The sequence below is a fragment of the Didymella exigua genome, assembly GCF_010094145.1.
Source record: "Didymella exigua CBS 183.55 unplaced genomic scaffold M421scaffold_1, whole genome shotgun sequence".
NCBI lineage: Eukaryota > Fungi > Ascomycota > Dothideomycetes > Pleosporales > Didymellaceae > Didymella > Didymella exigua.
The window spans coordinates 1,672,614-1,697,057 of NW_022984775.1; the positions used below are offsets into that span (position 1 = coordinate 1,672,614).

At 45.0% G+C, this 24,444-nt stretch overlaps 6 protein-coding genes across 6 annotated transcripts; all 6 read left to right on the top strand.

The window, feature by feature from the left end:
- The first annotated feature begins 417 nt into the window (after positions 1 to 417).
- On the top strand, positions 418 to 2,454 carry M421DRAFT_415486 (MFS general substrate transporter). Its single transcript, XM_033590718.1, has 6 exons — positions 418 to 589; positions 655 to 835; positions 894 to 933; positions 990 to 1,675; positions 1,727 to 1,743; positions 1,796 to 2,454. The coding sequence occupies exons 2-6, from the start codon at positions 657 to 659 to the stop codon at positions 2,395 to 2,397; spliced, it is 1,524 nt and encodes a 507-aa protein (XP_033454711.1). The 5' UTR covers positions 418 to 589; positions 655 to 656; the 3' UTR covers positions 2,398 to 2,454.
- Positions 2,455 to 7,085: 4,631 nt separating this feature from the next.
- M421DRAFT_24066 (uncharacterized protein) lies at positions 7,086 to 7,247 on the top strand (the record flags this gene model as incomplete). Its single annotated transcript, XM_033588489.1, has 1 exon — positions 7,086 to 7,247. A coding segment is annotated over one exon (162 nt), but the record flags the coding sequence as incomplete, so codon positions are not given.
- A 4,620-nt stretch (positions 7,248 to 11,867) lies between these two features.
- Positions 11,868 to 12,419, top strand: M421DRAFT_50724 (uncharacterized protein; the record flags this gene model as incomplete). The annotated part of the gene is made up of 1 exon (XM_033594857.1): positions 11,868 to 12,419. A coding segment is annotated over one exon (552 nt), but the record flags the coding sequence as incomplete, so codon positions are not given.
- Positions 12,420 to 13,086: 667 nt separating this feature from the next.
- M421DRAFT_389167 (DDE-domain-containing protein) lies at positions 13,087 to 13,686 on the top strand (the record flags this gene model as incomplete). Its single annotated transcript, XM_033589960.1, has 2 exons — positions 13,087 to 13,192; positions 13,290 to 13,686. A coding segment is annotated over exon 2 (252 nt), but the record flags the coding sequence as incomplete, so codon positions are not given.
- Positions 13,687 to 15,443: 1,757 nt separating this feature from the next.
- Positions 15,444 to 15,806, top strand: M421DRAFT_27980 (acetyl-CoA synthetase-like protein; the record flags this gene model as incomplete). Its single annotated transcript, XM_033588908.1, has 1 exon — positions 15,444 to 15,806. A coding segment is annotated over one exon (363 nt), but the record flags the coding sequence as incomplete, so codon positions are not given.
- A 102-nt stretch (positions 15,807 to 15,908) lies between these two features.
- Positions 15,909 to 24,120, top strand: M421DRAFT_571 (acetyl-CoA synthetase-like protein; the record flags this gene model as incomplete). Its single annotated transcript, XM_033595469.1, has 2 exons — positions 15,909 to 23,201; positions 24,109 to 24,120. 2 exons carry the CDS (start codon positions 15,909 to 15,911, stop codon positions 24,118 to 24,120), a joined length of 7,305 nt encoding a protein of 2,434 aa, XP_033454716.1.
- Positions 24,121 to 24,444: the final 324 nt, after the last annotated feature.

The following is a 24,444-nucleotide window of genomic DNA, read 5'->3' on the forward strand; positions in this document are numbered from 1 at the left end:
TAATGGATAAATTGAAATTTGCCAGGACCGAGCGAAGTGGGGAAGCATGTGTCCTTATATAAGATTTAACAGTGCTAGTCCTGCCGGTTCTTTCGGTTTTTGCTAGGAGTATTGCGAAGAGATTATATCCGGTAGTTCGGCAATTCGGTAGAATCGATGTTGGCACGTAGCATTTGCCTTGCGGATATTTTACGGGCTGTTGCGAAGTTCTCGGCGCTTTGCCTCTGCACAAGGATAATTTCGCTAAGCACAATATCTTGAAGTGGTGAGTTTACAAGGCGCGACAGGTCGAAGCCAGCACACGTAGGGTTGACGGGTGCATAACCGCTCATTGATATTGCCGGTTACACTTGACCAACTATAATATGCAGTGTGAAAGAGAAAATATTTCTGATGAATGTCGAAAGCACAAAAGAGCGTAGATGTTAGTCCATGTCGCTTCCACGATAGCTCCAAAACTCGTTTAAGGTCCACACTATCTGAAAATGCGAGATTGTCTCGAACAACATGCTTGTCGTCCGAAAATGTGCTAGTTAAGTTTGGCACAATGCACTGCTTAAAAAGATTTTCCTGAAACTGACTCCGGCTGGTAATACTTTCTTGTTGCTCAAATTGTATATCATACATCTAGAGTGACTGACACGGTAAACATAGTTATGGAAGATCTTACGCTCGCCTCTCGGCATCAGTGCCTCACATACATGCCAATCATTGAATTGCAGCCCGCTTCAGCTTCCGAATCCGACGGTTTCCTCAACAATGCTATCAGCCTGCAAGACGAGCCAAGGTATCGCAGCCGATGCTATATCATTTGCCTTGTTCTCGGCACGGCGGGGTAAGTTTCCGTATATGCCTTCATGATATGGTAGCTAATATTTATTGGCTTGATTAAGCGTCCAAGTTGCCTTCTCCATACAGTTCTCAACTGGCATTGTGTGTTCACTCTCCCGACCATGTTTTGCAGGAAACATGCTGACGTCGACCCCCAGTCCTACTTTGAGTCTCTAGGAATCACCAAGTCTGTTTCCACTCTGATCTGGTTCGTCCCTCCAGTGTGCGGTGCCTTCCTGCAGCCCCTATTCGGCAGATGGAGCGATAAATTCCGCAAACGTAAACCATTTATATCATTTGGCGGTGTGGGGCTCGTCATCGCTTTAATTGGCTATGCTTGGAGCCCCGAGTTGGCCGAGTTATTTCCTGGGCGCAGCCAGCCGCACAAACCGGCTCCAGCGGCTGCTCCGCTCGCTTTGTTCTTCTTCGTCGTGCTCAATGTCTCTGTTCAACCAGTGCAATCGGGGTTGCGTGCGCTGGTCGTCGATAAGTGCCACGCAAGCCAGCAGACGGAGACGAATGCCTGGGCAAGCCGCGTTAACCACGTTGCGAGTATGATATCCTATCTGGCAGCTACGACTGATTTGGCAGGTAGATTTCCTGTTGCTTCTACCCAAATACAGGCTTTGGTTGTTTTGAGCATCATCGTCATTATAGCCTCCTTGGTCGTCACTTGCTGTACGGTGGCAGAATCTCCAAATATTGACCTTGCATCCGAAAGAGGAGTAGCAAGCGCAGATGCAGGAGCTACGTGGAGACTTCTCTCTTCTAGGTTGCGACGCATATACTTGGCCCAGTTTTTTTCATGGTTCGCTTGGTTTCCTCTTCTCGTACAGATTACAAGGTATGTTCTTCCCACATTTCTTGAACCAAGATAGCATATTAATGGGCCTAGTTTCATAATTACTATGAGTGAGCACTATACCATTTGAAAATGTGTTTGTTATGCTAAAAGAAATCATAGACTGCCCCCTTACGCCTCCAAGCAGAATGCCAGACGTGGGAAGAAAATGTGAGGCAGCTGGTGGTGCATCGGCTCTATTCAGTCAATCCTGTGTTGCACTATTAATGGCATTCATCCTGCCCGTATTAACGAGTAGGGCGTCTTCCACTTGGGGAAAGCTGAAACATTTCTCTAACCATGGTCGCGCGGGTTCAGAACACAACGTCCTCCAGGCACTGTGGTTTGCTTCTCAAATGCTTTTTGCGGCCCTTGTGTCCACCGTGTTCTACGAGTCTCGTCTTCTGACAATATTATCTGTTGCTCTTACGGGAATATGTTGGTGTGTGACGCAGTGGGTTCCCTTCGTCCTAGCCAACGAAGAAGTGATCAAGATTGAGGAAAGCAGGAGGCTGGCTGGTATGGAATCTTGTACCGGCGCACTGCTTGGCGCACACAACACCTTTATAGCCTTGCCGCAGATACTGGCTACGGGAGCTTCAAGTCTATTGTTTGAGATGCTGAAAGCTATTGGGCTCTCAGACCCTCTCGGCGACGTTTTGTGGGTTTTCTCTATGAGCGTTTGCATGTCTTTGATATCTGCGTATTTGCTTTGGAGGCTGTAGGCCTACCATAGGTATAACTTTGCAGGTACTCTCTGTACCCCACCAATATGATGCGACGGGGAATACATTCCCGACACTAAGAGTAGCTTGGGGATAGGATATTTCTTCCTAAATTCCACAAAACTACTACTACTACTACTACTACTACTACTACTACTACTACCACTAACGTTACTTCTAGTACTACTACTATAACTATTACTACTACCACTATTACTATAACTCTGCAACTAATCGATAGAATTTTATAATTTTTTTAATACTGAGCTTCGCCTAGGTAAAGGTTTTCACCATAGAAGCGCTAAGCTATTTTGGCATTGTAACAAGAGTTATTAAGCAAAACCCAAAATATATGGATCATTTTAGTATGTAGAATATTCTGCTGAGAAATACAGACAGAGGAGAGGAAGCATAAATACCTCTGCCTCTCCCCTCTGCTCGCTCTGTACCTAGCCAAGGAATCTCTACCTAGTATCCAATATAATAACTTGCCTATTTAATTACATAACCATACCTTACCTCTATTATGCTATACGTAACAGAGTAGGCGCCCTGCCCTCGAAATCAATACTACGTGACTTCTCTGCCTATACCAAAAGGTAAGCACAAGAATACTTAAGCAAGTATTCGTTGCGTAGTATAATATATATTGTAACGACTATGCACGAACACGACACGTGGCATAGCGCGTACAGCAGCTAGAAGCAAAGCTAGCTGGCTAGCACTATTATTTTCTATATATATATTATACTTGTGACAGAGTAGGCGCCCTGCCCTCAAAATCAATACTACGTGACTTCTCTGCCTATACCAAAAGGTAAGCACAAGAATACTTAAGCAAGTATTCGTTGCGTAGTATAATATATATAGACAATAATAGTGCAGGACAACTGTCTGCCAGCAGTATTTGTCCACAACTAACTATCAACACAAACCTGTCCACCTTAGAGAGAGAGGACGCCAGTATGATCGATGATCTGCTATTATTATGCTAGCACACCCTTACAACAGCTCAGCCCACAACAGGCGTCGACAGCCTAGCCTACTAAGCAAACAACTTCGTGTATGCTGTGCTAATGTGTGCTGAAGCTTACCCTGGTACATTACAATACTAGAAGCTACCTTTCAGAAAGGCATAGATGTTGTGTGTGTGCAAGAGCCCTTCACATGCGCTAACTTAGGAACTTCTACCTACCTTAGCTTTATACACCTCGCACCTATTAGCACCTGGGACAGCCTAAACACACCAGGCTCTGCCTGCCCTAGGGTGATGACCTACATCCGCAAAGGACACCACATACAATATCAGGCTAGAGAGAGCCTCAACCACCCAGACATGCTATAGACTGCAGTGAATAGAGTTGCAATACTTAAATGCTACAGATAGCCACACACTCCACACGTCATCCAATACGTCACACGTCTTATTCCCCCTTAACTCTGCCTTGTAGGAGGAGGCATTAACGCTAGACATAAATCCTTTAAATTTACTATCACTGCAGCCAACGGAGGCGTGGAGCTAGCTAAGTGGGCTGCTAGCGCCTCTATGGACTACATTAGTGTGCCAGGGCAGCCAGCACACTGCGCTGGTCATGTCCTGGACCTTACCTTTTCTAACATCCTATTCGCCCAATCCACTGTTAATGATAGCATGCACAGCAGGTTAGACCACAAGACAATAGTAACCTCTCTTCCTATCTCCACAATAAGCACTCTGCACCTAGCACAGTACTACCACAGAGTACTAGAGGTAAGCCTCCTTAAGTTCACTAGGATAGTAGAAATAGGCGTCCAGAGCATTCCAGACCCGCTTACAACACAAGACGCAGCACAGCTAGATGAATGCGTCACGCTGCTTACAGAGACTGTACATGTTGCGGTATGAAGAGCAAATTTATATAACGAGTGTATTGTGTTATATTCTGTTGTTGTTGTTTGTATCTTTGTTCTCCAAGGCTCGCTGCAGGGTTTGTTTTGATGACGTCTTTGTGACGCAGCCAAGGTAAGAGGTGCTCAACAACATGAGGAAGTAGCACCAGACCACCGCCAACAACACGTGATCCGCTTCTCCTCTCAACCGTTACAGTACAGCACTCTGTGCAGACAGTAGGTAAACTTAACTGCAAGGAAGGCCGCGCTGCACTATGGTGGACTAAGGAGTGCAAAACTGCCTACCAGGCCTACAAACATGCTAGACAGCTCTGCTCTGGCAGTCTACAAGAGGAGAGACAGGCCTTCAAGACTACCGTCCAACAGGCGAAGAGGCAGTACTAGAGGCATGTTATTAATAATGCCAAGAACAACAAGGACCTGTTTAAGATTATTGCCTAGCATAAGCTCACAGTAGAGAACTAAGACACTCCTCTTATTGTGGACAACAGGACGATATCAGACCCCCTAGAGAAGGCAGAGGCTCTTCAAGAGCAAGTCCTCAACCAGTACACATGTCAGATATTGGGTTACTGGTGAAAGGTTGGCAGGGCCGGATCTGTACAGAGACATCACTCGGAGGTCTCAGCCGAGTTCACCAAGCAAGGCAGGGGCCCACAGACTAAGCCTAATGATCAGCAACACGCTAGATTGAGGTTGCTAAGCATGTAAAAGAGGGGTAGCTAAGCGATTCTAGACTACTAAGACAATACCTTAGCTAATAATAATAGAAAGGCAGGTTAAGAGTACATAAGACTAACCTGTTTTATCAGTGAGCGCCCCACCTCAGTGAGCGCCCCACGAACACCAGCGAGGCGTACGCGCAGTGACGTAGCTTAGCACCACAACACAAATTTTGTACTCTTGCAATAGCATAGTATTATTTAGAAGTGTTGCTGTTATTTATATCCTTAATTTCTACCTTACAGGTGCAAGAGTTGTGCCTAATCTTACTGCAACAGCTGCAGCGTTGCCCTGCGCGCACCCTCTTTGCTAGCTCCTTACCCTCCTCACATCTGCCACCCTCCCTTTTAGCAATTAAGTCTAATACCTTGCTAACTATTTATGTCTCCTCTGCCTGTATGTAGCATCTCTTGCAACCTTTACACTTTATTATTGCTTTAGTAGTAGTATTAAGGCGCACTATCTCTGCGCGCATTAGCACTATCTTATAAGCTATCTACTGCGCGCCTTTTATTAGCTGCTACACCTGCTTATTAAGTAAACTTACTAGAGACCCTTAATAGATTTTTATCCTGTTTTAAACTAGTGTTAATTGCGCCTCTATTTCTTTAGCGTTGCGTGGTGTTTTTGCCTCCTAGGCAGCGTTAACTTGCTGTGGTGGAGTTTGCGTACGCAGCTGCATATCTAGCTTTAATAACACAGCTTGTAGATTATGTAGAGATAATCTAGCGCCTTAAAACCCTGCGCAAGCATTCTCTCTTGTAAACACCTTCTTAAAAGCTACTATAAAGGCTAGTAAGAAGGTCTGTTTGCTAATATATTTAATGCAATCATGTGCTAAGGCTAAGATCTAATCACTGTACGCGCGCTTTAATAGCAAGAAACAGGCAACATCAAGCAGCTGCAGGAGGTGCGACGAGTGTAGAGGCATATAGAGGGCAATAATCTTCTTCTCCTTGCAGCGATCCTAGAAATCTATTAAGCAATAGCTCTTGTGGCTGTTAATAATTAGCAGCCTATACGCACCTACAGGCCTTACATGCGTATTAAAGTAATTAAGCTAGGCAAGCGCTAGATTGTTGTTTGTCTAGCCTGTTAGGCTTACTTAAATAACCTAATTGCGTAGGAGGTCCTTAGTAAACTAGTTAGAGATAAGAACCTTGCTAGCAAAGATAAGGAAGGGTAGGATAACACGCCCTGTTACGCTAACGCCCTATATTAACATAGTCTACTTACAATTACTAGGCTAAAGCTTCTTTGCTTTCCTAGGTTTCTCTATACCTGTTATAACAAGTTATAAAGATATCTTGCCTATTAGGAAGCTAGACTTATTAAAGTTATATATGTTATTGTCTATAATACTATACTTTGCCTTTATATTCTAAACTAGCGTGAACTAGGGCTTAATAATTGCTAGGTCTTTGCAGAGAGCTTGCTAATAATTGTATAGATGAGTCTAGCGCGTGCGCAGCTTAGGTGTACGCTTAATAAACCTGTCAACCTAGCATTTACTAACAGGCTTACTGCTGCAGTCGCACAGCAGTCTATCAGCTATATCTTGTACGTGTAGCTTTAAGGACAGTACTCCACGTAGGTTCTTGTCAAGTATATGCTGCAGAATTACCTCCTCTTCTAGCTTTGTTAGGCGCTTTAATCTAGGCTCACACTTGTGTCTAGAGGGCTTCCTGTTACGTTGTTATTGTATTATCCTACAAGGAACACTGTAGACTGCCTTAGCATGTTGCAGGCTTGTAATCTAGTTGTATTTAATGTTAGAGAGGGCAAGCTGCACGTCAGCTTTAGTATAGGGCTTGTGAGGTTGTGGTTGTTGAGACATTACGCGTTGAGTGTCGCGCATGCGCTTTGCTGGTGTTCGTGGGGCGCTCACTGAGGTGGGGCGCTCACTGATAAAACAGGTTAGAGGAGAGACACAAAATAAAGAGCACAGAGAATACACATAATTTTACTACCTACAATCTTGTTAAGTTTATACTCTAACAACAGTACAAGAATCTAATAATTAAGAGTCTTACTGCTAAAACTAAGCTAGAACAATGTTAATCCTTAGCACACCTACTATTGTACTCACTAACTATACAATGTACACCCCGTGGCTACGCCAGCTAGAGATACGCTGTGTCTCTCTGGACGTGTGGGATCAAATTAATCCTGATCAACTCACGCGCCTAAAGTCAAAGCCGCAGTTACCAGCTGCGCCAGATCTTACGACATACAAACAGAGAACAACACTTAGCAACAATAAGGACAGAGAGCTATTGCTACCTAAAGAACTATCAGAGCTCTTATTAAAAAGACTAAGGCATAGAAAGAAGACAACAACTACTAGAAGAGCTATCTTAAGTCATACAAGATAGCTAACTAAGACTATCGTGAGGAGCAAGCTAGTCTTAACAAGGTAGTAGTATTCATCTAACACTCTGTCTCAATACACCTTATAAAGAACTGCTATAAGCTAGGTGAAAAAGTAAGATCATGGCTCACTAGCCTTAAGCTGACTGTTGGCATCAACGCTGATAAAGAACAACTACAAGCACAACACTAATATCTTGCTGCACTTAAGCCTATAAGGCTCCCAGGTAGCTAGAGTACCTAGCTTGCTGAATACGATCACGCTGCAATAAACGCAGAGGCTGAGAAGGTAGCAGAGACACAGAACATACAAGACATTATTTAAGACTTTCTTAACTTAGTAATGTAAAGTTATAAGACTTTGTTCTTATAATCTTTCTCTAGCGTATTTCCTTCTTAGGTATAGCGCTATGCTTACCTAAGCATTGTTATTATAATCTCCAAAAAGAGAGGATTAGAATGGTGTGCTTACAAAGCCTGTATCTCCTCTTGTTCTTAAGATATGCTGTTCTCTATTTTTAGTAACTAGAAATGTTCTAGACCCTCTGCTTACAAATAGAGTAGCCTACTCTGTAAGATGCTGACGTATATGATTACGCATGCACCTATGTAATCTTGCTTGCATATGCAGCAATACTAAGCATAGATAAAGTAGACCTACCTAGAGGAGTCTAGAACGTTCTGCTTAGAAATACAGACAGAGGAGAGGAAGCATAAATACCTCTAGCTCTCCCCCCTCTGTTCGCTCTGTACCTAGCCTAGGAATCTCTACCTAGTATCTAATATAATAACTTGTCTATTATATTACATAACCCTACCTTACCTCTATTAGGCTATACGCTTCCTATTTAGACAAAGCTAGTCTAGATTTGTCTAGGTCCTTCTAGACTAGGAAGAAAGTAGTCTAGTCCTTCCCTTACTTTCTTTACAAGTAATAAAGATAGCACTAACCTAGGCAACTACGTTCTAGGACTATAGTTAATAAGAAGATAATATTACTTGTAAATATATAATAAAACGCTTCTAAGAGCATATAAGCAAGTACCACCCTACTAGTAGGGGGAGATAATAGAGTGGCGCCTCTGTTGCAGGGAACGCCTTATTCCTCGCTGACAGTAGTGAAACCACCTAGGGCATAGATAGGGACGCCTTAGGTATTGCCAATAGCGCATTATCCTAGGGAAGACCTTATTAAAAACAAACTATTAGGTAATATACTATATCTACGCAGTCCCTTAAGAGGGATACAGTAGCAGCTAAAGGAGTAACACGCCCTGCCTGTAAACAACGCCATAGACTAGAAGATTACTACTATGTCTATTAAAATAGAGCTCAAGAATAGCTTACACTATAGCAAGGAATAGCTGCAATAGTATAACATAGAATAGAGCACAGCACTAACTTACAAGATTAGCTTTAACCTGGAAAGCAACCCTACATAACAACTCTAAAAATAAAAATATCTGAAATACCTAAGACTACTAAGCAATAACTTGTAGGCAGGAGGGTTACCTCTATTAAGGCAGTGTTCTACTTAGCAATAAGTAAAAGAGATATTAACCCCTACCTACTAAGAAACTCCTTTATTCTTAACTTAGGATTAACATGCTATATTACCAACAGCCCTAATAGAGTCCTTAGCTTCTGTCTCCTATTACTAGGAGACTGTATATAGGCCAGCAATAATAAGGTAGAAATTAAAGGGTACAGCACAGTTAACCTAACCTTCCACAACATAGCTAGGCACTACAACCTATTACTACACAACGTAGCCTTATGCCTAGACATTCTATGCAACATAGTATCCTTCCACCTACTACAATAACAAGGCATCTAGTAGAATACTCAGTTAAACCCTACAATGCTACAAGGGCCTAATAATAAGGTTATTAGAAGTCTTACTAAGATTATTAGACAATAGGTGCTTAAATACAACCTGCTTCTACCTGCTTTATTCTACATATATAAGATTACCTTACAAACAAAGAGAGGACCTTCAAATGCCTTAGCAATGCTATAGCACAAGTAACTTAGTCAACCTAGTCCTGCAGCTATTAAGCACATTATTCAGCGAACTAAGGGGATGCGCATCTAAGGCATTACTACAGTTAAATGCAACGCTTATAGAAGGGCTAAATTGTAATAATAAATTAGCCACGCACTAAGAATCTATAAAGTTAGACCTAGAGAGAGACTTAGTATTAATTTCCACTCCTATAAAGCCTAAGGAGTTACTAGAGAAAAGAGCTAGATGCTTATTACTAACAGGTTCTTAGGCCTACAGTAGGACCTCTACTTTATAGATCATTAAATTACAAAGTTAATAATTAAGGCGCTGTTAATATTTATCCTGTTCTTAAAGAATTACTATAATATCTTAGTTAAGACTATTAAGGTAAATAATAAAATAGCAACAGTTAAACTAGACGTTATAAGATAGCTTACAATATAAGGAGTTATTGTAGAGCCTTTAGCGCCAGACACACAAGCACAGAACAGCAACGCAGAACGCTTAGGGGGTGTAAACAAGGAGAAAGCTTAAGTAATGCAACTTGATGCTACCCTCTCCTAGGAACTGTGGCTAGAAATCACGAGGGCAGCAGTATACCTCTACAATTAAACACTAAACTATGCAAACTATTAGAAAACACTATACAAAATATTCTACACTTAAGTTGCTCTTAGTAATAGCATAGTAATATTACTGCAAAAGCCTAACCTTACGCACTTAAAAGTATATAGGTGCAAAGCTTTTGCTATAATAAGTAGGCTGGCGGATGGGTAGGGTATGCTTTTTTACGTTTTGGCTTATAGCTTCTTAACTAGCAGAGATACGCTTACATAATCTATTATTCGATAGAAGCGCCTAGTATTGCGCCTTCTAATAAAAAAAGAATTAGCTGATTCTACCTAGTATTAGCTAAGTTATCAACACTACCTAGCAAAGTATACCTATTAATAGGTATGCTTGCTAGGTACCCCCCCTTTTTTAACATTTTCTAGCCTCTAGCTTGTGCAGTTTAATAGTTATAACAAAACCTTCTACTACAAAAATGTAGAGGTGGTTTTTCTCTTTCTTTTCAGCCGTAGTTCGCTAGAATCCATGTATTATTGATAAGGTTTTGGGGGGTACCCACGAAGGACGTTGGAGTATACCCATTCCGCCAGCCTACCCCAGGCCTTACCACTAGCAAGCAGCAGACCAAGTGCTTCTGTATCTCTACAGCACGAGGCAGCGAGCCCTGCAGCTTGGAGGAGACACGGGACTACAGGTCGCAAGCGACGCGTTGTTTGCTAACAATACAATAGACCCCAAGAGCTCCTAAGGCTATGCTATCAAGCTTTTTAGTGGACTTATTGCATAGAAGGGATTTTGCTTAGTACTACTAAAAGTGCAACCACAAGGATGCAAACCTTACCTGCTTATGCAGACAGGAAAAGACTCTAGAGCACCCTGCGCTCTGTCGCAAGACGCTGGGGACCTTTAGTAGATAGCCACTACAACTACTGTCACGGTTTTGGAGTCTTTTCTCTTGTACCACGTATCACAGTTTCATATCTCTACTGCTGTACAACGTAGTACACCCTGCCCTTTCCTTTTACACCTCACTGCTATTCCCCTATAACAACAGTCCATAGCTACATACAATACAACCTCAGTTCAATCCTTCAATTCCTTCTGAATATGCGCTGTTCCTACACCGCGACAACTACCTATACCGCCATTAAGTTAGGCAGTCAGCCTAGCGTACACCGCAGCACTAACAAGGGAGCCAGAGGCCTTTGAAGCGTTTATTAGACTCACACAGTACTATAACAGGATCTGCCCCTGCTAGCACTTGCAGCCCTGCAACAGCAACAAGCCATGCAGCATCTAAAAGGCTCAGCTTAACTGCAACAGCTGTAACAATCCCCCACCCCTCCGCCTCCCTTTCTACCGCCTCCCGCCCCCCTCCTCCCCCTACACGCACTCTTTCTCTCTTTCTCTCTCTCTCTTAGCATATGGATGCCTCAAATTTCAAGGAAATTACCCTAATGTACACGCACCACTTAGCCTCCCCAATTAGAAGAGGAGCTGTAGTTCTAAAATAGTAGCAATACCCGCGTAGGCAAGAGATGCTTTCTAAGGTAGTGCGTCAGCACTGTAATTTTATAGCTTAGCACGTTGTATATGCCCTTTGGGAGGCGAGATGGTGGACTTATTCCCTATTATCTAGACGTAAAATGAATAGTTACCAATTAACTAACCAACTAACCCCCCTAACGCCAACGTTATCCTCAAGCGTCTTAGAACACTAACGTCCTTGTCCCCAAAGATACCTCCATAGGAGACAGCACCTGCTGCTGCGCCTACTGAGCCTAGTTGGTTAAAGGCAAAGACGTTGCTTCGAAGTGCTGTGAAGGATCATCGCAGTGCTAAGGCTGGGGCATTAGAACAGGAAATTTAGCAGCTCTATGTTTAAAATGAGCTTATCTTGCATGAGCTACAAGGTATTAAACAAAGCACAGAGGATAAAAAGAGAAGGAAGGCAAAGCAGAAAGTACTGCCTCTGTACTCACGCACTTTGAATTGGCAGGGGGGTGCTGTGTGGTGGAGCCCTCAGTCAAAGCGTGAAGCTGACGTGCGCGACGCTGCAATTGAGAAGTACAACCTAGAACAAGAGGCAGAAAAGAAGACTAGACAAGAGCTGCAGCACCAGACTAGGCTTCTCAGAGAGAAAGAAAAACAAGAGAAGCGTGTGGCGAGAGAAGAAGCTAAGGAGAGGCGTGAGAAGGAGAAGGCTCAAGAAAGCGCAGCAATCGATGCTCGGAAGGCAGAGAGAGAGCGTCAAAAACAAGCTCGCAACGCTCAACAAAGTATCCAATTGCCTAACCAAGGCAAGCGTAAGGCTTCACGTCAATTGCAGCCAAAAACAACAAAGAAGCAGAGTAGTACTACTAGGCGTAGTCAGGTAGTTGCTCGTAGCCCGTCTCTAGCACCTCCACCTACATACAACAGCCGCGGCCGCAAAATTGCTCCACCACAAAAATTTAGGTAGCAGAATCTGTCGCATAGGTAACGTACTCCACAAGCGAGTGGCTCACACAAGCGAGTGGCTCACTTTTGCCAAGACCACACCAAACTTCACTCTACCTACAATGCCTCAACGTAACAACACAATCAAACCCCCAAAGGAAGCAGGAATACAGCTTGCTCTTTAGGCTATCTATCAAGACGCAACACTCTCTTAGCAACGCGCTGTAGCCATCTACAACGTGTCTTAAAGGACACTTAGTTACTAACTTGCTAGAACCTCTCTACAACATGATTGCAAGCCTAATATAATTAAGATAACTAGCACTAAAGAGGAGGTAATTGTCCAGCACGTGTTAAGGCTAGATAAGTAAGGATTTTTACCCTGACTTACTAATGTAGAGGGCATAGCTAATTCTCTGCTTGCTAAGCGCTACTAGACCCCTGTTAGCAAGAACTAGGCTGCTAACTTTGTTAAACATTAGCTAGAGCTTAAAGTTAAGTTTAATTGCAAATATAACTATAAGAGAGCGCTGTGTAAGGATCCTAAGGTAATTAGTAACTAGTTCTAGCTTGTAGAGAATACTAAAGCTACGTATAGTATCCTAGATAAAGACACCTACAACTTTAATAAATCTAGCTTTATAATAGGCATTATATCTACTAGTGCTGTTGTTACAGGCTCTAAGCGTTAAGGGAGACTAAAGACAGTGCAGCAGGGCGACAAAGAGTGGACTAGCATTATCTAAGGCATCTGCGCAAAGGGCTAGTCTATCCCACCCTTTATTATCCTCTCTAGCAAGCACCACCTCTTAGCCTAGTACAAGGAGCCTAGTATACCTAACAACTAGGTTATTAGTGTCTCTAATAACAGCTAGACTAATAATAAGCTTAGAGTTAAGTAGTTAAAGCACTTTAATAAGCACACAAAGGCGCGCACTATTAGTAGCTACTAACTGCTTATTCTAGACGGCCACAAGAGCTACAACTTAGTCAAATTCTACTAGTACTGTGAGGAGCACAAGATTATTACTCTGTGTATGCCCCCACACTTATCCTATCTGCTACAGCCGCTTGACGTGGGTTGTTTCTCCCTATTAAAGAAGGCCTATGGCCGCCAAGCCGAGCAGCTAATGCAGAGCAAGATCACTTATATCACTAAACTTGAGTTCTTGCTGTGCTTTAAAGCTGCTTTTATTGCTTCAATTACTAAGAGCAACATCTACAGAGGATTTAGAGGCGCTGGCCTAGTCCTGTTTAACCTAGAGGCTGTGATATTAAAGCTTAAAGTACAGCTACGCATGCTAACGCTACCTATTATAGACAACAGCACGTAGGAGTCTAAGACACTAAGCAACACCCTAGAATTTAGGTCTTAATTAAAGCTAATTTAAGAGAGGATCTAGAGACACGCTAATAGCTTACTAATATTAATAGTTAACGCCCTTAATTAGCTTACTAAAGGCGCAGAGCTAATAGCGTATTTACTAGTTTTAGTGCGTAACTAGGTTGCTAACCTTTAGGTAGCTAACAAGGCTGCTACACGCTGTAAATTACACAAAAGAAAGCAATTACAGTAAGATAGGGTATTAACCTTTGCTAAGGGAGTGTAGCTAACTACTCTAAAGGAGTTTAAGGCCTGTAGTGATAGGAAGAAGGTAAAGAAGAGAGGAGGCGCTAATAGCAGCACTTAGTTATTAAGACACTATAGCATGTGTAGCAAGGCAGGGCACAACAGAATAACGTGTAAGAAAGATGCGCAAAGTACTATAGATTAGTGCAATATACTGTGTAGTACATGATATTGTTGTTGTGTGCTGTAATGTTGTAAAGTAGTTGTAGTGTTGGTGTAGTCTTGGCAAAAGTGAGCCACTCGCTTGTGTGAGCCACTCGCTTGTGGAGTACGTTATACGTTATAAATCACTCCACCAAAGAAATACATTAATTCAGCTATTGTACGTGGCTCAATAACCTCAATTCTGTGAGCTGCAAAAGGTGGTGAGGTGGCCTGTGAGCTGAACAGGCCCGCGAGGTGCATGGGCACGGTATTAAGGATATCCTTTATGTCAGATATAAGTGGACTTTGGATAAGGGAAGCAAAGCTACAATGTGTGATTGTAAGATGGAGGGAGCCACAAGATGTTGGATCTGCGCAATTGAGCAGGGCCTGTCGCTCAGCCAATCAGCAGTTGCCAGGTGGATTAAGCAAGACCCGCAACTCCTAATTGGCCCACACACAGGCAGCCCCGAGCGGCGCCAATTCCTGCCTCTTTATCCCGTAGCAGTCAGAACATCAGACATCATCATCATCATCGAATAAACAATTATCACCCCGTTGAACACCCGTCTACTCTGATAACTTCAATCTCTGGTGCTAACACCCCTGCTGTGCACTGGCCATGGACTGCTACTTTTGCCGGATACCGTGAGACAGTAAATTAGCCGGCTCATCGGTAAACGGTAAGCCGGCAAATTGCCGGATGCTTTCAAAACCCGTTGCCTGCTGCCGCGAATAACACTAGTGTCGCCAACAGCAATAGTTTAAGTGTACTCGACGTTTGAATAAATACAAAAAGCTGCTAAAGCGAAGTGTTAAGTCCACTGATGTCAGCTATAAGTAGCTAACGAACTAAGGTAATGTGCGCACTCTTATTCGACCTTACAGCTTTGCTAAGAAGAGACAGCCTTCAATTACCATCCAAGGCGCTGCACTAGTCCCTACTACCATTCATCTTGCATACTCGACCCAGCCTTTCTAACAAAGGAATAAAGGAAGAGAAACTTTTCACGTGCGGAGGGTTCTGGGGTTTGTTCATTTCTGGTCGTCAAAGTAGGTTCATATTGCTTTTTTTTTCACCCTCTTACTCCCCTCCTCACATTTGTACCTAGTTATAGTACTAGTGTATGAGAGTCTTCTCGGAAGGTTACTTTGTGCCAAGGAAAATTGTAGAATGTCAGCAATGGAATGTCTGAGTGAGTGAACATTACTGACCTATGGGGTTGTCTAGCGACCGCAAAGCAAGAAATGGAATCAGCGTCTGTATCCGATCTACAACAAATATGGACATGGAACAAGACTGTCCCAGCAACATTTGATGAGCTTCTTCACCGCTTGTTCTCAAAGAGGGCCGATGAGATTCCCAACGCATTAGCAATTGATGCTTGGGACAAAACATTGACGTACGCCGAACTGGATAGAGCCTCAGGGCAGCTCGCAGGACGACTCGTTAAGGCAGGCGTTGGTCCAGAGGTATTGGTTCCTCTATGTTTCGAAAAGTCCGCCTGGGCTATCGTATCGATGCTAGCAGTCCTCAAAGCTGGTGGTGCATTCGTCCCATTAGATCCCAGCCAGCCACCAGCTCGTCGGCAGAAAATCATAGAACTAGCCCGGGGAAAAGTTGCCTTGGTCTCAGCATCAAACTCTGGCATCATTACAGGGGACGACCAAGCAGTTCTCGTTGTGGAACCATCTCAATTTGATGATCAAGAAGACGTAAGTAATTCGTTCCCGAGCATGAGCGCTGACTGCGCTGCTTATGTCTTGTTTACGTCTGGCACAACTGGTATCCCCAAGGGTGTTGTAATGGACCACCGAGCAGTCACATCGAGCCAGATCCATCGAAGAACGCTCAAGGGATACACAGAGGGCTGTCGAGTCTTCCAATTCTCCTCGTATACTTTCGACACTTGTATCGACGAGATTTTCATGACCCTAGGTAACGGAGGCTGCGTTTGCGTTCCCTCTGAAGACGCAAGGATGAACGGACTGGCATCGGCGATTCGAAACATGGCTGTCGAATTGCTAGAAGTAACACCTACAGTGGGTCGCCTAATAGTTCCCAGTGAGGTCCCGTCAATCAAGACCATAGTTTTCGGCGGAGAGTACATGTCCCAGCTCGATTTCGCGCCATGGAAAGAGAGGGCGCGAGTGTTCAACACTTACGGGCCGACCGAATGCTGTGTCGAATGTGTTATCAGCGACGTCACCGGTGAAACTACTCCTGGACTCATCGGGAAAGCGGCCGGATCGAGCTTGTGGATTGTCACACCGGACGACCATAACCGTCTTGCACCTATTGGTGCTGTCGGGGAACTCCTCGTCGAAGGACCGGCTCTATCACGAGGTTATCTCAACGACCCACAGAACACAGCAGCTTCGTTTATCGAAGATCCTCATTGGCTCCTTCGCGGCACTACTGGGTTTCCTGGACGACACGGGAGACTGTACAAGACCGGAGATTTGGTCAAATACGTTAGCAATGGCAGCCTAATTTATGTTGGACGAAAAGATACTCAAGTCAAGATAAACGGTCAACGGTTGGAGTTGGGAGAGGTAGAAGCTCATGTGTCCAAGGTCGTTCCAGAAGGTACGCATGTAATCGCCGACATACTGTCATACCCAGATGGGACCCAGGCTTTGGCGGCCTTTATCCGGTTCCCGGATGAAAGAGCTCTGGAGAATGACACAACCCTTGCGATAATGCCTGGAGCGAGTGATCTGCAGAGTAAACTATTCCAGACTGTTCCGAGATATATGGTGCCAACAGTTTTCTTCAAGAGCCGGAAATTTCCTATGACGTTATCCGGAAAGACAGATCGGAACCTTCTCCGCGAATCAGCTATTGACCTGAAGACGATCGACAGCAGCCTGGAGAAGGAAACCAACAATCATGGGTTGTTACGACCTATCAGCAGCCGGGAGCGGAAGCTCCAGCAAATCTGGGCAACTGTGCTAAAGTTGTATCCACCAAGAATCGGGGCCAATGACAGCTTCTTTGAACTTGGCGGAGATTCAATCGCAGCCATCAAAGTTGCTGGTCTAGCGCGGAAGCAGGGAATCAAAGTTGCTGTCGTTGACATATTCAAGAACCCGAGACTATGCGATCTTGCGGCAAAGTCAACCACTAAATCTACTAAGACGAAAGAAGTTTCGGTTCCACCATTCTCTCTGCTCGAGGATGGCCAACTACTTCGTAATCGAGTCGCAGTGGCTTATAAATTAGACCAAAGCACGATTCAGGATCTCTTGCCATGTACCCCGCTTCAGGAAGGCCTTCTATCATTAACCACCCGTGATAGCGGCGAGTACATGATCCAGAAGGTTCTCCATATTTCCGACGACATTGACGCTGAGAGGTTCTGCATGGCTTGGGAGGCATCAATTGAGCTTCTACCAATTTTACGGACTCGAATGTTTCTTGCATCCGGATATGACGGGATCCTCCAAGGAATCATTAGAGAAGGTGTGCACTGGAAAAAAGTCGACCGCCTAAATGAGTATCTGGAGCTTGACAGGGCTCAGCCTATGGGTCTTGGGGACTCTTTGGCTCGGTATGCACTGGTTGACAACGGAAACGACAGGTGGTTTGTCTGGACGATCCATCACTGCCTTTATGATGGCTGGACAATGCCGCGCATGCTTGCCATGGTTGAACGTGCCTATCAGGGTCTTAGCCAAGTACAGCCTGATACATTTAATTCCTTCGTCAAAAGCTTCTTGAAGCGCAACATTCAGGAGACTCAAGACTTCTGGAAATCATATCTTGCCGAGGCGCAGGTCACACGGCTTCCAAAGCGTGCTCTGAGAACAGGGCCAATACATGAAAGAGGTTTAATGGAAAAGAAACACGCAGTGGCCTTTGAGAACAAGAGAAGCTACGTCCCGTCAACAATAATACGCACGGCTTTGGGTATTGTCCTAAGCCAGCTTACAGGCTCAGACGACGTAATATTTGGGACTACTGTTTCTGGTCGATACTCCTCATTAGACAACATTGAGGATATCATGGGACCAACGATCGCCACTGTTCCAGTCAGAGTGAGGATTGAGGACGCTATGTCGATTGGAGAATTATTAGCTGCTGTGCAGGAGCAGTCCACGACTATGATGCTGTACGAACACGAGGGTCTTCACAATATTGGGAGTCTCAGCCAATCATGCCAAGATGCATGTAAGTTTGAGACTTATCTAATAGTCCAGCAGCAGGAAGACAACTCATCTTTCGAATCTGGCTCCTTGGGCCGGTGGCAAGGAGAATCGGGAACACGCAATCGCTTCAGTACCTACCCTCTCATGATCGAATGCTTCCTGGGAGAAGATGGAATGAACATCCAGGCTCAGTTCGATCAAGAATTAATCTCGCCGCTCGAGATGGAAAGAATGATTGATCAGTTCCATGACGTCCTAAATCAGCTATTGCAGGCCGATTCTTCGCAAAAACTTCATGATCTCAAATCAGCGTCGATGTCTGACGTCAGACAGATTTTCGCTTGGAATGAAGATGTACCCCAGCCCTTCAAACAGTTACTGCACCATCTGTTTACAAAAATGGCAAAAGAAACTCCGGAAGCCATGGCTATCAATGCATGGGATGGGACCTTCACATATTCAGAGCTTGACCAGGCTTCTTCACACTTAGCCAAGATCCTTAAACTTTCAGGCGTCAAGCAAGAAATTATGGTTCCAATTTTCTTTGAGCACAGCAAGTGGGCCGTGGTAGCTATGCTAGCGGTGCTCAAAGCCGACGGTGTATTCGTTCCTCTCGACCCTCACCAGCCAGCCCTGAGAAGGAAGAGGTTACTCGAACAGGCTCATGGTCCAGTCATCATAACATCCACTTTATACGCCGACTTGGTGCATGCCAGCGATCGTGGGATAATTGTAGTCGAGGCTTCTTTATTCGAGTATGCTCAGCTCAAGGCCGACACGCCTCAAGACTCGGATATTTGCACAGATATCAATCCTGAGTGCGCTGCATATATCCTCTTTACTTCCGGGAGCACAGGTGAACCGAAGGGTGTGGTTATGCCACACCGAGCTGTAAGCACCAGCTTGACTCGCCGCACCAAAACCCAGGGATTTGGCCCTGAGTCTCGGGTACTGCAATTTGCCTCCTATACATTCGACGTCATGATAGACGAAATATTCATGACGATCCTATCTGGAGGATGTGTGTGCATCCCCTCGGATGACGCTCGTATGAGCGATTTATCAGGAGCTATCAGAGACCTCGGAGTAAATACTATTGGTGTAACACCCACCGTGGCTCGACAAATCGAACCCAAAGATGTGCCAGGTGTCACTACAGTCATGCTTTGGGGCGAAGCTGTCTCTCGCAATGATCTGGTCCGATGGGGTCGTCTCCGAAATATCTTGCTTTTATATGGACCGACAGAAGCCTGTATCATCTGTGTCCATTTCACCGTAGATGCGGATAATCTTCCATATGCTAGTATGATCGGGAAGACAGTAGGAGCAACAGGTTGGGTAGTCAACGCCCGGGACCACAACCAGTTAGTTCCTATTGGAGCAGTTGGCGAACTCCTAATTGAGGGCCCAGGTTTAGCTCGCGGCTATCTGAACAATGACGAAAAGACACAGGCATCCTTCATCTACGACCCGGAATTCCTACGCTACGACAAGCAATATTCTCAGGAGCGACATGGCAGAAGGAGGCTTTATAAGACAGGCGACCTTGTTAGATATGACGTTTCTGGATCTCTCGTGTATCTCGGGCGGAAAGATGATGCACAGATTAAGCTAAACGGCCAGCGAGTCGAGCTTGGAGAGGTCGAAATACAGCTTGCACACAGCATACCTAATGCTAATCACATAGTCGCCGATATCGTCACTCTGTCAGGGGGCCAACGACTACTGGCCGCATTCATCAACTTCCATGTTGAAGACTTGACACCAGCGGCACATGCTAAGTCCCCGAGATCAGTTAATCTTCAAATCATCATCCAAAAAGTGGAAATCGAGAATGAGATGCTGAAACGGTTGCCAAGAAACATGATACCCTCGGCCTTGTTCGCTGTCGAATATATTCCTCGGACTTTGGCTGGTAAAGTTGATCGCAAGCAGCTTCGTGAAGCAGCGGCAACTTTTACGATAAGCGATCTCAACCAGAAACATAGCCAGGAAAAAATCACCCGACCGCTCAGCGATAATGAAAGAAAATTGCGAAAGATATGGGCCGATACGCTCAAACTAGATGTATCGGCAATTTTCGTCACGGATAACTTCTTCGAATTGGGCGGCAACTCAGTCACCGCGATGATAGTCGCTAGCCAGGCACGAAGGCAGGCAATGGAGATTACCGTCGCGGATATCATCCGTAGCCCCAGAATTTGCGACCTTGCCGCAAACGTAAAGTCATCAGTACTGCGGAAGGGCACGACAATACCACCATTCTCTTTGCTTGAGCCCACAAACTATAAGCAGGTTTTCCAAGAGATAACAGCTGTGCACGGTTTGTCCCCAGATACAATCGAGGACCTCCTACCGTGTAGTCCACTTCAGGAAGGTCTACTATCCTTGACTAGCCTGGAAGGCGATTACGTCTTTCAAAGGGTCCTTCAAATCTCAGAAAATGTTGAGATAAACAAGCTTTGCAAAGCATGGGAGGCTGTCGTGCATGAACTTCCAATACTGAGAACAAGATTCTTCATGGTGGCACAGCATGATATCATCCAAGCCGTACTGAAACAAGGGATAGATTGGATTCAAGCTGTAAATCTTGAAGAGTATCTCAAATCCGACATAGCAAATCCAATGGGCCTAGGAGATCCCATGTCGCGCTACGCTATCATCACCAGCGAATCGGGCAAAGAGCGATGGTTCGTATGGACGATTCATCACAGTTTATACGACGGCTGGGTCTTGTCCCGGATCCTGGATATGGCTGAGCGCGCATACAATGGAAGAAGTCTTGGAAAGCCCATCGGTTTTGGCCATTTTATCAAATACTTTCTAGAGCGAGATAAGGTAAAGGCTGGAGAGTTTTGGAGGTCCTACCTTGCTGATTTGCCTATCCCTCCACAGCTACTCAAATGTGGCCAGAATATCGAACCAGCCCGGAGAGCCTTCTTGCGAAAAGAAAGAGCTTTAAGATTAGAGGCAAGGGATCACGTACCTTCAACCTTCATACGCGCAGCTATGGGTGTTACTCTTGGAAAGATTACCGGCCTGAACGATGTGGTTTTTGGAACTACAGTGACCGGTCGTGGTTGTCCAGTATATGGCATTGAAGACATAATGGGACCTACCATCGCCACGGTGCCAGTTCGTGTCGATTTCAAAACTAAGCAAACAGTCAAAAACTTCCTGGACACGCTGCAGTCCCAAGCTATGGCGATGCTACCGTTTGAACACGAGGGACTTCAAAATATCGGGCGGATGAGTCAGTTCTGCCGAGATGCTTGCCAATTCCAAGCCTATTTGGTAATTCAGCAAGATCATCCTGCCTACTCGGACCCTGGGACTCTGGGAGAGTGGCGACAAGAGTTGGACCGTGGTGGACTGAGTACGTATCCCGTTGTGATGGAGTGCTACGTACGTGAGGACAGTGTAGAAATTCGGACAAGCTTCAATTCAGAGACAGTATCGGAGAGCGAGATGGAAGGAATTCTGGATTATTATTTCCGTGTCTTGGAGAAACTACTGGAAGCAGGTGCCCGCTCTCTTAGGAAGCTTCAGGATATCATCGTCATTCCCGAGGTTGATTTAAAGCAGCTGTGGGGAAAGAATAGTACAGTGTCGCAACTCGTCGAATTCAGGAGGCAGCTGAAGGAAATGGATCGGAAACTGGCACATCTCATCGAGGAATCACTCAACCGGGGCGGCAGCAAAACAACGACTGAGGATACAAAGGCTTTAGCGTCTAGGCTGGACGGCACTCAAGACCAGTCAAACGGCCCGCCCGTGGATCTTGAAGACATTGAGTACCAGATTGGAAGTCGCCTTAGCAACGTTGTACAGGCAGTTGCTGATTTTGTCACTTTCCTGGATGGCGAGCGAGCACTTGTGGCCTTTGTCCTTCTCCGGAGTAGTGATGGAGAGTCAACCGATGGAGCACCATTACTCCAAATCATCACAAGCAACGAAATTCGTGACTCTGTTTCGAAACAAATGCCGCAGCATCTGGTACCAGCAGTGTTCTTCTCAATTCAGAGCGTCCCCCGCACCATAACGGGAAATGTGGACCGCCAGCTTCTTCGAGAAGCAGCCGGAAAATTAGAGCTATATAAGCTGAAGACTCAACAAGAAGGCGCTTGGCGTCCGCCCAGTAAGGAAGAAAGAGAGCTCTTGCAGATTTGGGCTACTGTTCTTGAGCTCGAAGCATCTACAATCGGCGTAAACGACAACTTTTTCAGGTTGGGAGGTGACTCTGTTTCAGCCATGAAAGTCGCTGCTGCCGCTCGCGCCTTCGGTCGAAGTATATCTGCCTCGAGCATTGTCAAATATCCCACTATCGCCCAGCAAATTGCGAACACTTCAATCCAGAAGGATCCAGGGCTAGTTCTCACAACACCAAAGCCCCATGAGTTGGTTCATGACTGCCAAAGAGAAGAAATTATGCAATCCCTTGCAACGAAGGGATTAGAAGGCGATGTGCTTGATATCTTGCCAACAACTGATTTCCAAAGCAAAATCGTCATGGACGCAATTTCTAGCCCGGAATCTGCATTGAACTACATCTGCGTGGACCTTGGACATTCGGTCAATCTCGACAACCTTCAGAATGCCTGCAAAGCTCTTGTGGACAAGATAGAAATTTTCCGGACGGTATTCGTACTTTCGAAGGGCAAAGCGTGGCAGGTCGTCCTAAAGAGATTACCAGTCAAGTTGGCCAAATTCGAGGTTCAAGATGACAGCTTTGCCGAGATCTATTGCAGAATACGCTCAGAGCCTTGCTCGTTCGATGTTCCTACTCTGTCATTCAATCTCGCTCGGACTCGGGGCCTGGGTTACAGACTACTCATTGGCATATCGCATGCACAATACGACGGTCTTTCTGTGCCCATGGTATTGAGGATGCTTGAAGCTGCCTATCAAAAAGACCAGATGCCTTCTTCCATTGCATTTTCTGCGTATTCTAAGCTACAGTCAAGGCTACGTGAATCGTCAACTGGCTACTGGAAGAATTTGCTCAAGGACTCTCGTCTCACTCAGGGCATGTTATACTACTTGCCAAGTCCGTTTCCAGCAAACGGACCAAAGATAATTGAAGGAAGTACGATCATGCCCTTGCCAGCCTTACCTGAGGGCATCACTGTGGCTCTCCTAGCTAACATGGCTTGGGCTTTGCTTTTACACAACATTACCGGAGAGAAAGACATAGTTTATGTCACTCTGGTGTCGGGGCGCTCTACCCCAGTCCGCGATATCCAAAACATCGTGGGTCCATGTATTAGTCTGATTCCAGTGCGACTGGCCTTTCCAGAATCGTGGGCTGTTTCGCGGCAGATTGCGCGCCTCCAAACTCAGTTTTCTTCCCTCGACCAGGGCGATACAATGGGCATTGACGAGATCCACCAAAATTGCGCTCACTGGTCTCCCACGTCGACTTTCGACTCGATATTTTTTCATCAAAATGTGGAAGAAAGATACGAATGCCAACTCATGGGGCACTGGAGAAAGGTGGAGATACACATGAACCCTTCAGCTATAGTTCGGAGAACTGCGATTACATCGTACCAAGAGGGCAGAAATTTGAAGGTCAAAATCCTGACTACTAATCACTTAATGACAGCAGACGGAGTCTCGGCATTGCTTAATAGGTTTTCCAATGCTTTCTCAGCTGTCTGTGCGAATTTATAGAAGTGCTTTGTTTTATACATAGTTATAGTAGGAAATGATATTAAAGAACTAATATAAAGACCTAGACAAAGACTGACTAGTCTTAAGATAGATACTAACCTAACTTAAATAGAATTTCGACTAGGTCTTTATAAGAGTATAACTCTTACCTCTACTTCTACACTTGTAAAGACTAAGCTAGTAGTAAAGGTAGATAAGTAACTTTTAAGCATTCTCTATAACGTACTCTATCACCGAGCCAGTCATATCATCAAACTGGTCAAAATCTGCCAAGACTAACACAACTCCGCACTTCACAGTATGTCTCAACATCACGACTTATTGCTTCATCACAAAGGGAGACTGCAGCTTGCTCTCCAGGCCTATAATACTGGACAGTTTTAGAGCTATCGGGCCGCTGCTGCTGCGTTTAACGTTAACCAGCGCAGTCTCTCTGAACGCGCCAACA

Bases quoted from the DNA above. Each gene is read 5' to 3' on its own strand.
- M421DRAFT_415486 (XM_033590718.1), top strand. From the start codon at position 657: ATGGAAGATCTTACGCTCGCCTCTCGGCATCAGTGCCTCACATACATG. The intron at 836-893 runs GTAAGTTTCCGT...GGCTTGATTAAG, and splicing joins CTTGTTCTCGGCACGGCGGG to CGTCCAAGTTGCCTTCTCCA. The intron at 934-989 runs GTGTGTTCACTC...GTCGACCCCCAG, and splicing joins TACAGTTCTCAACTGGCATT to TCCTACTTTGAGTCTCTAGG.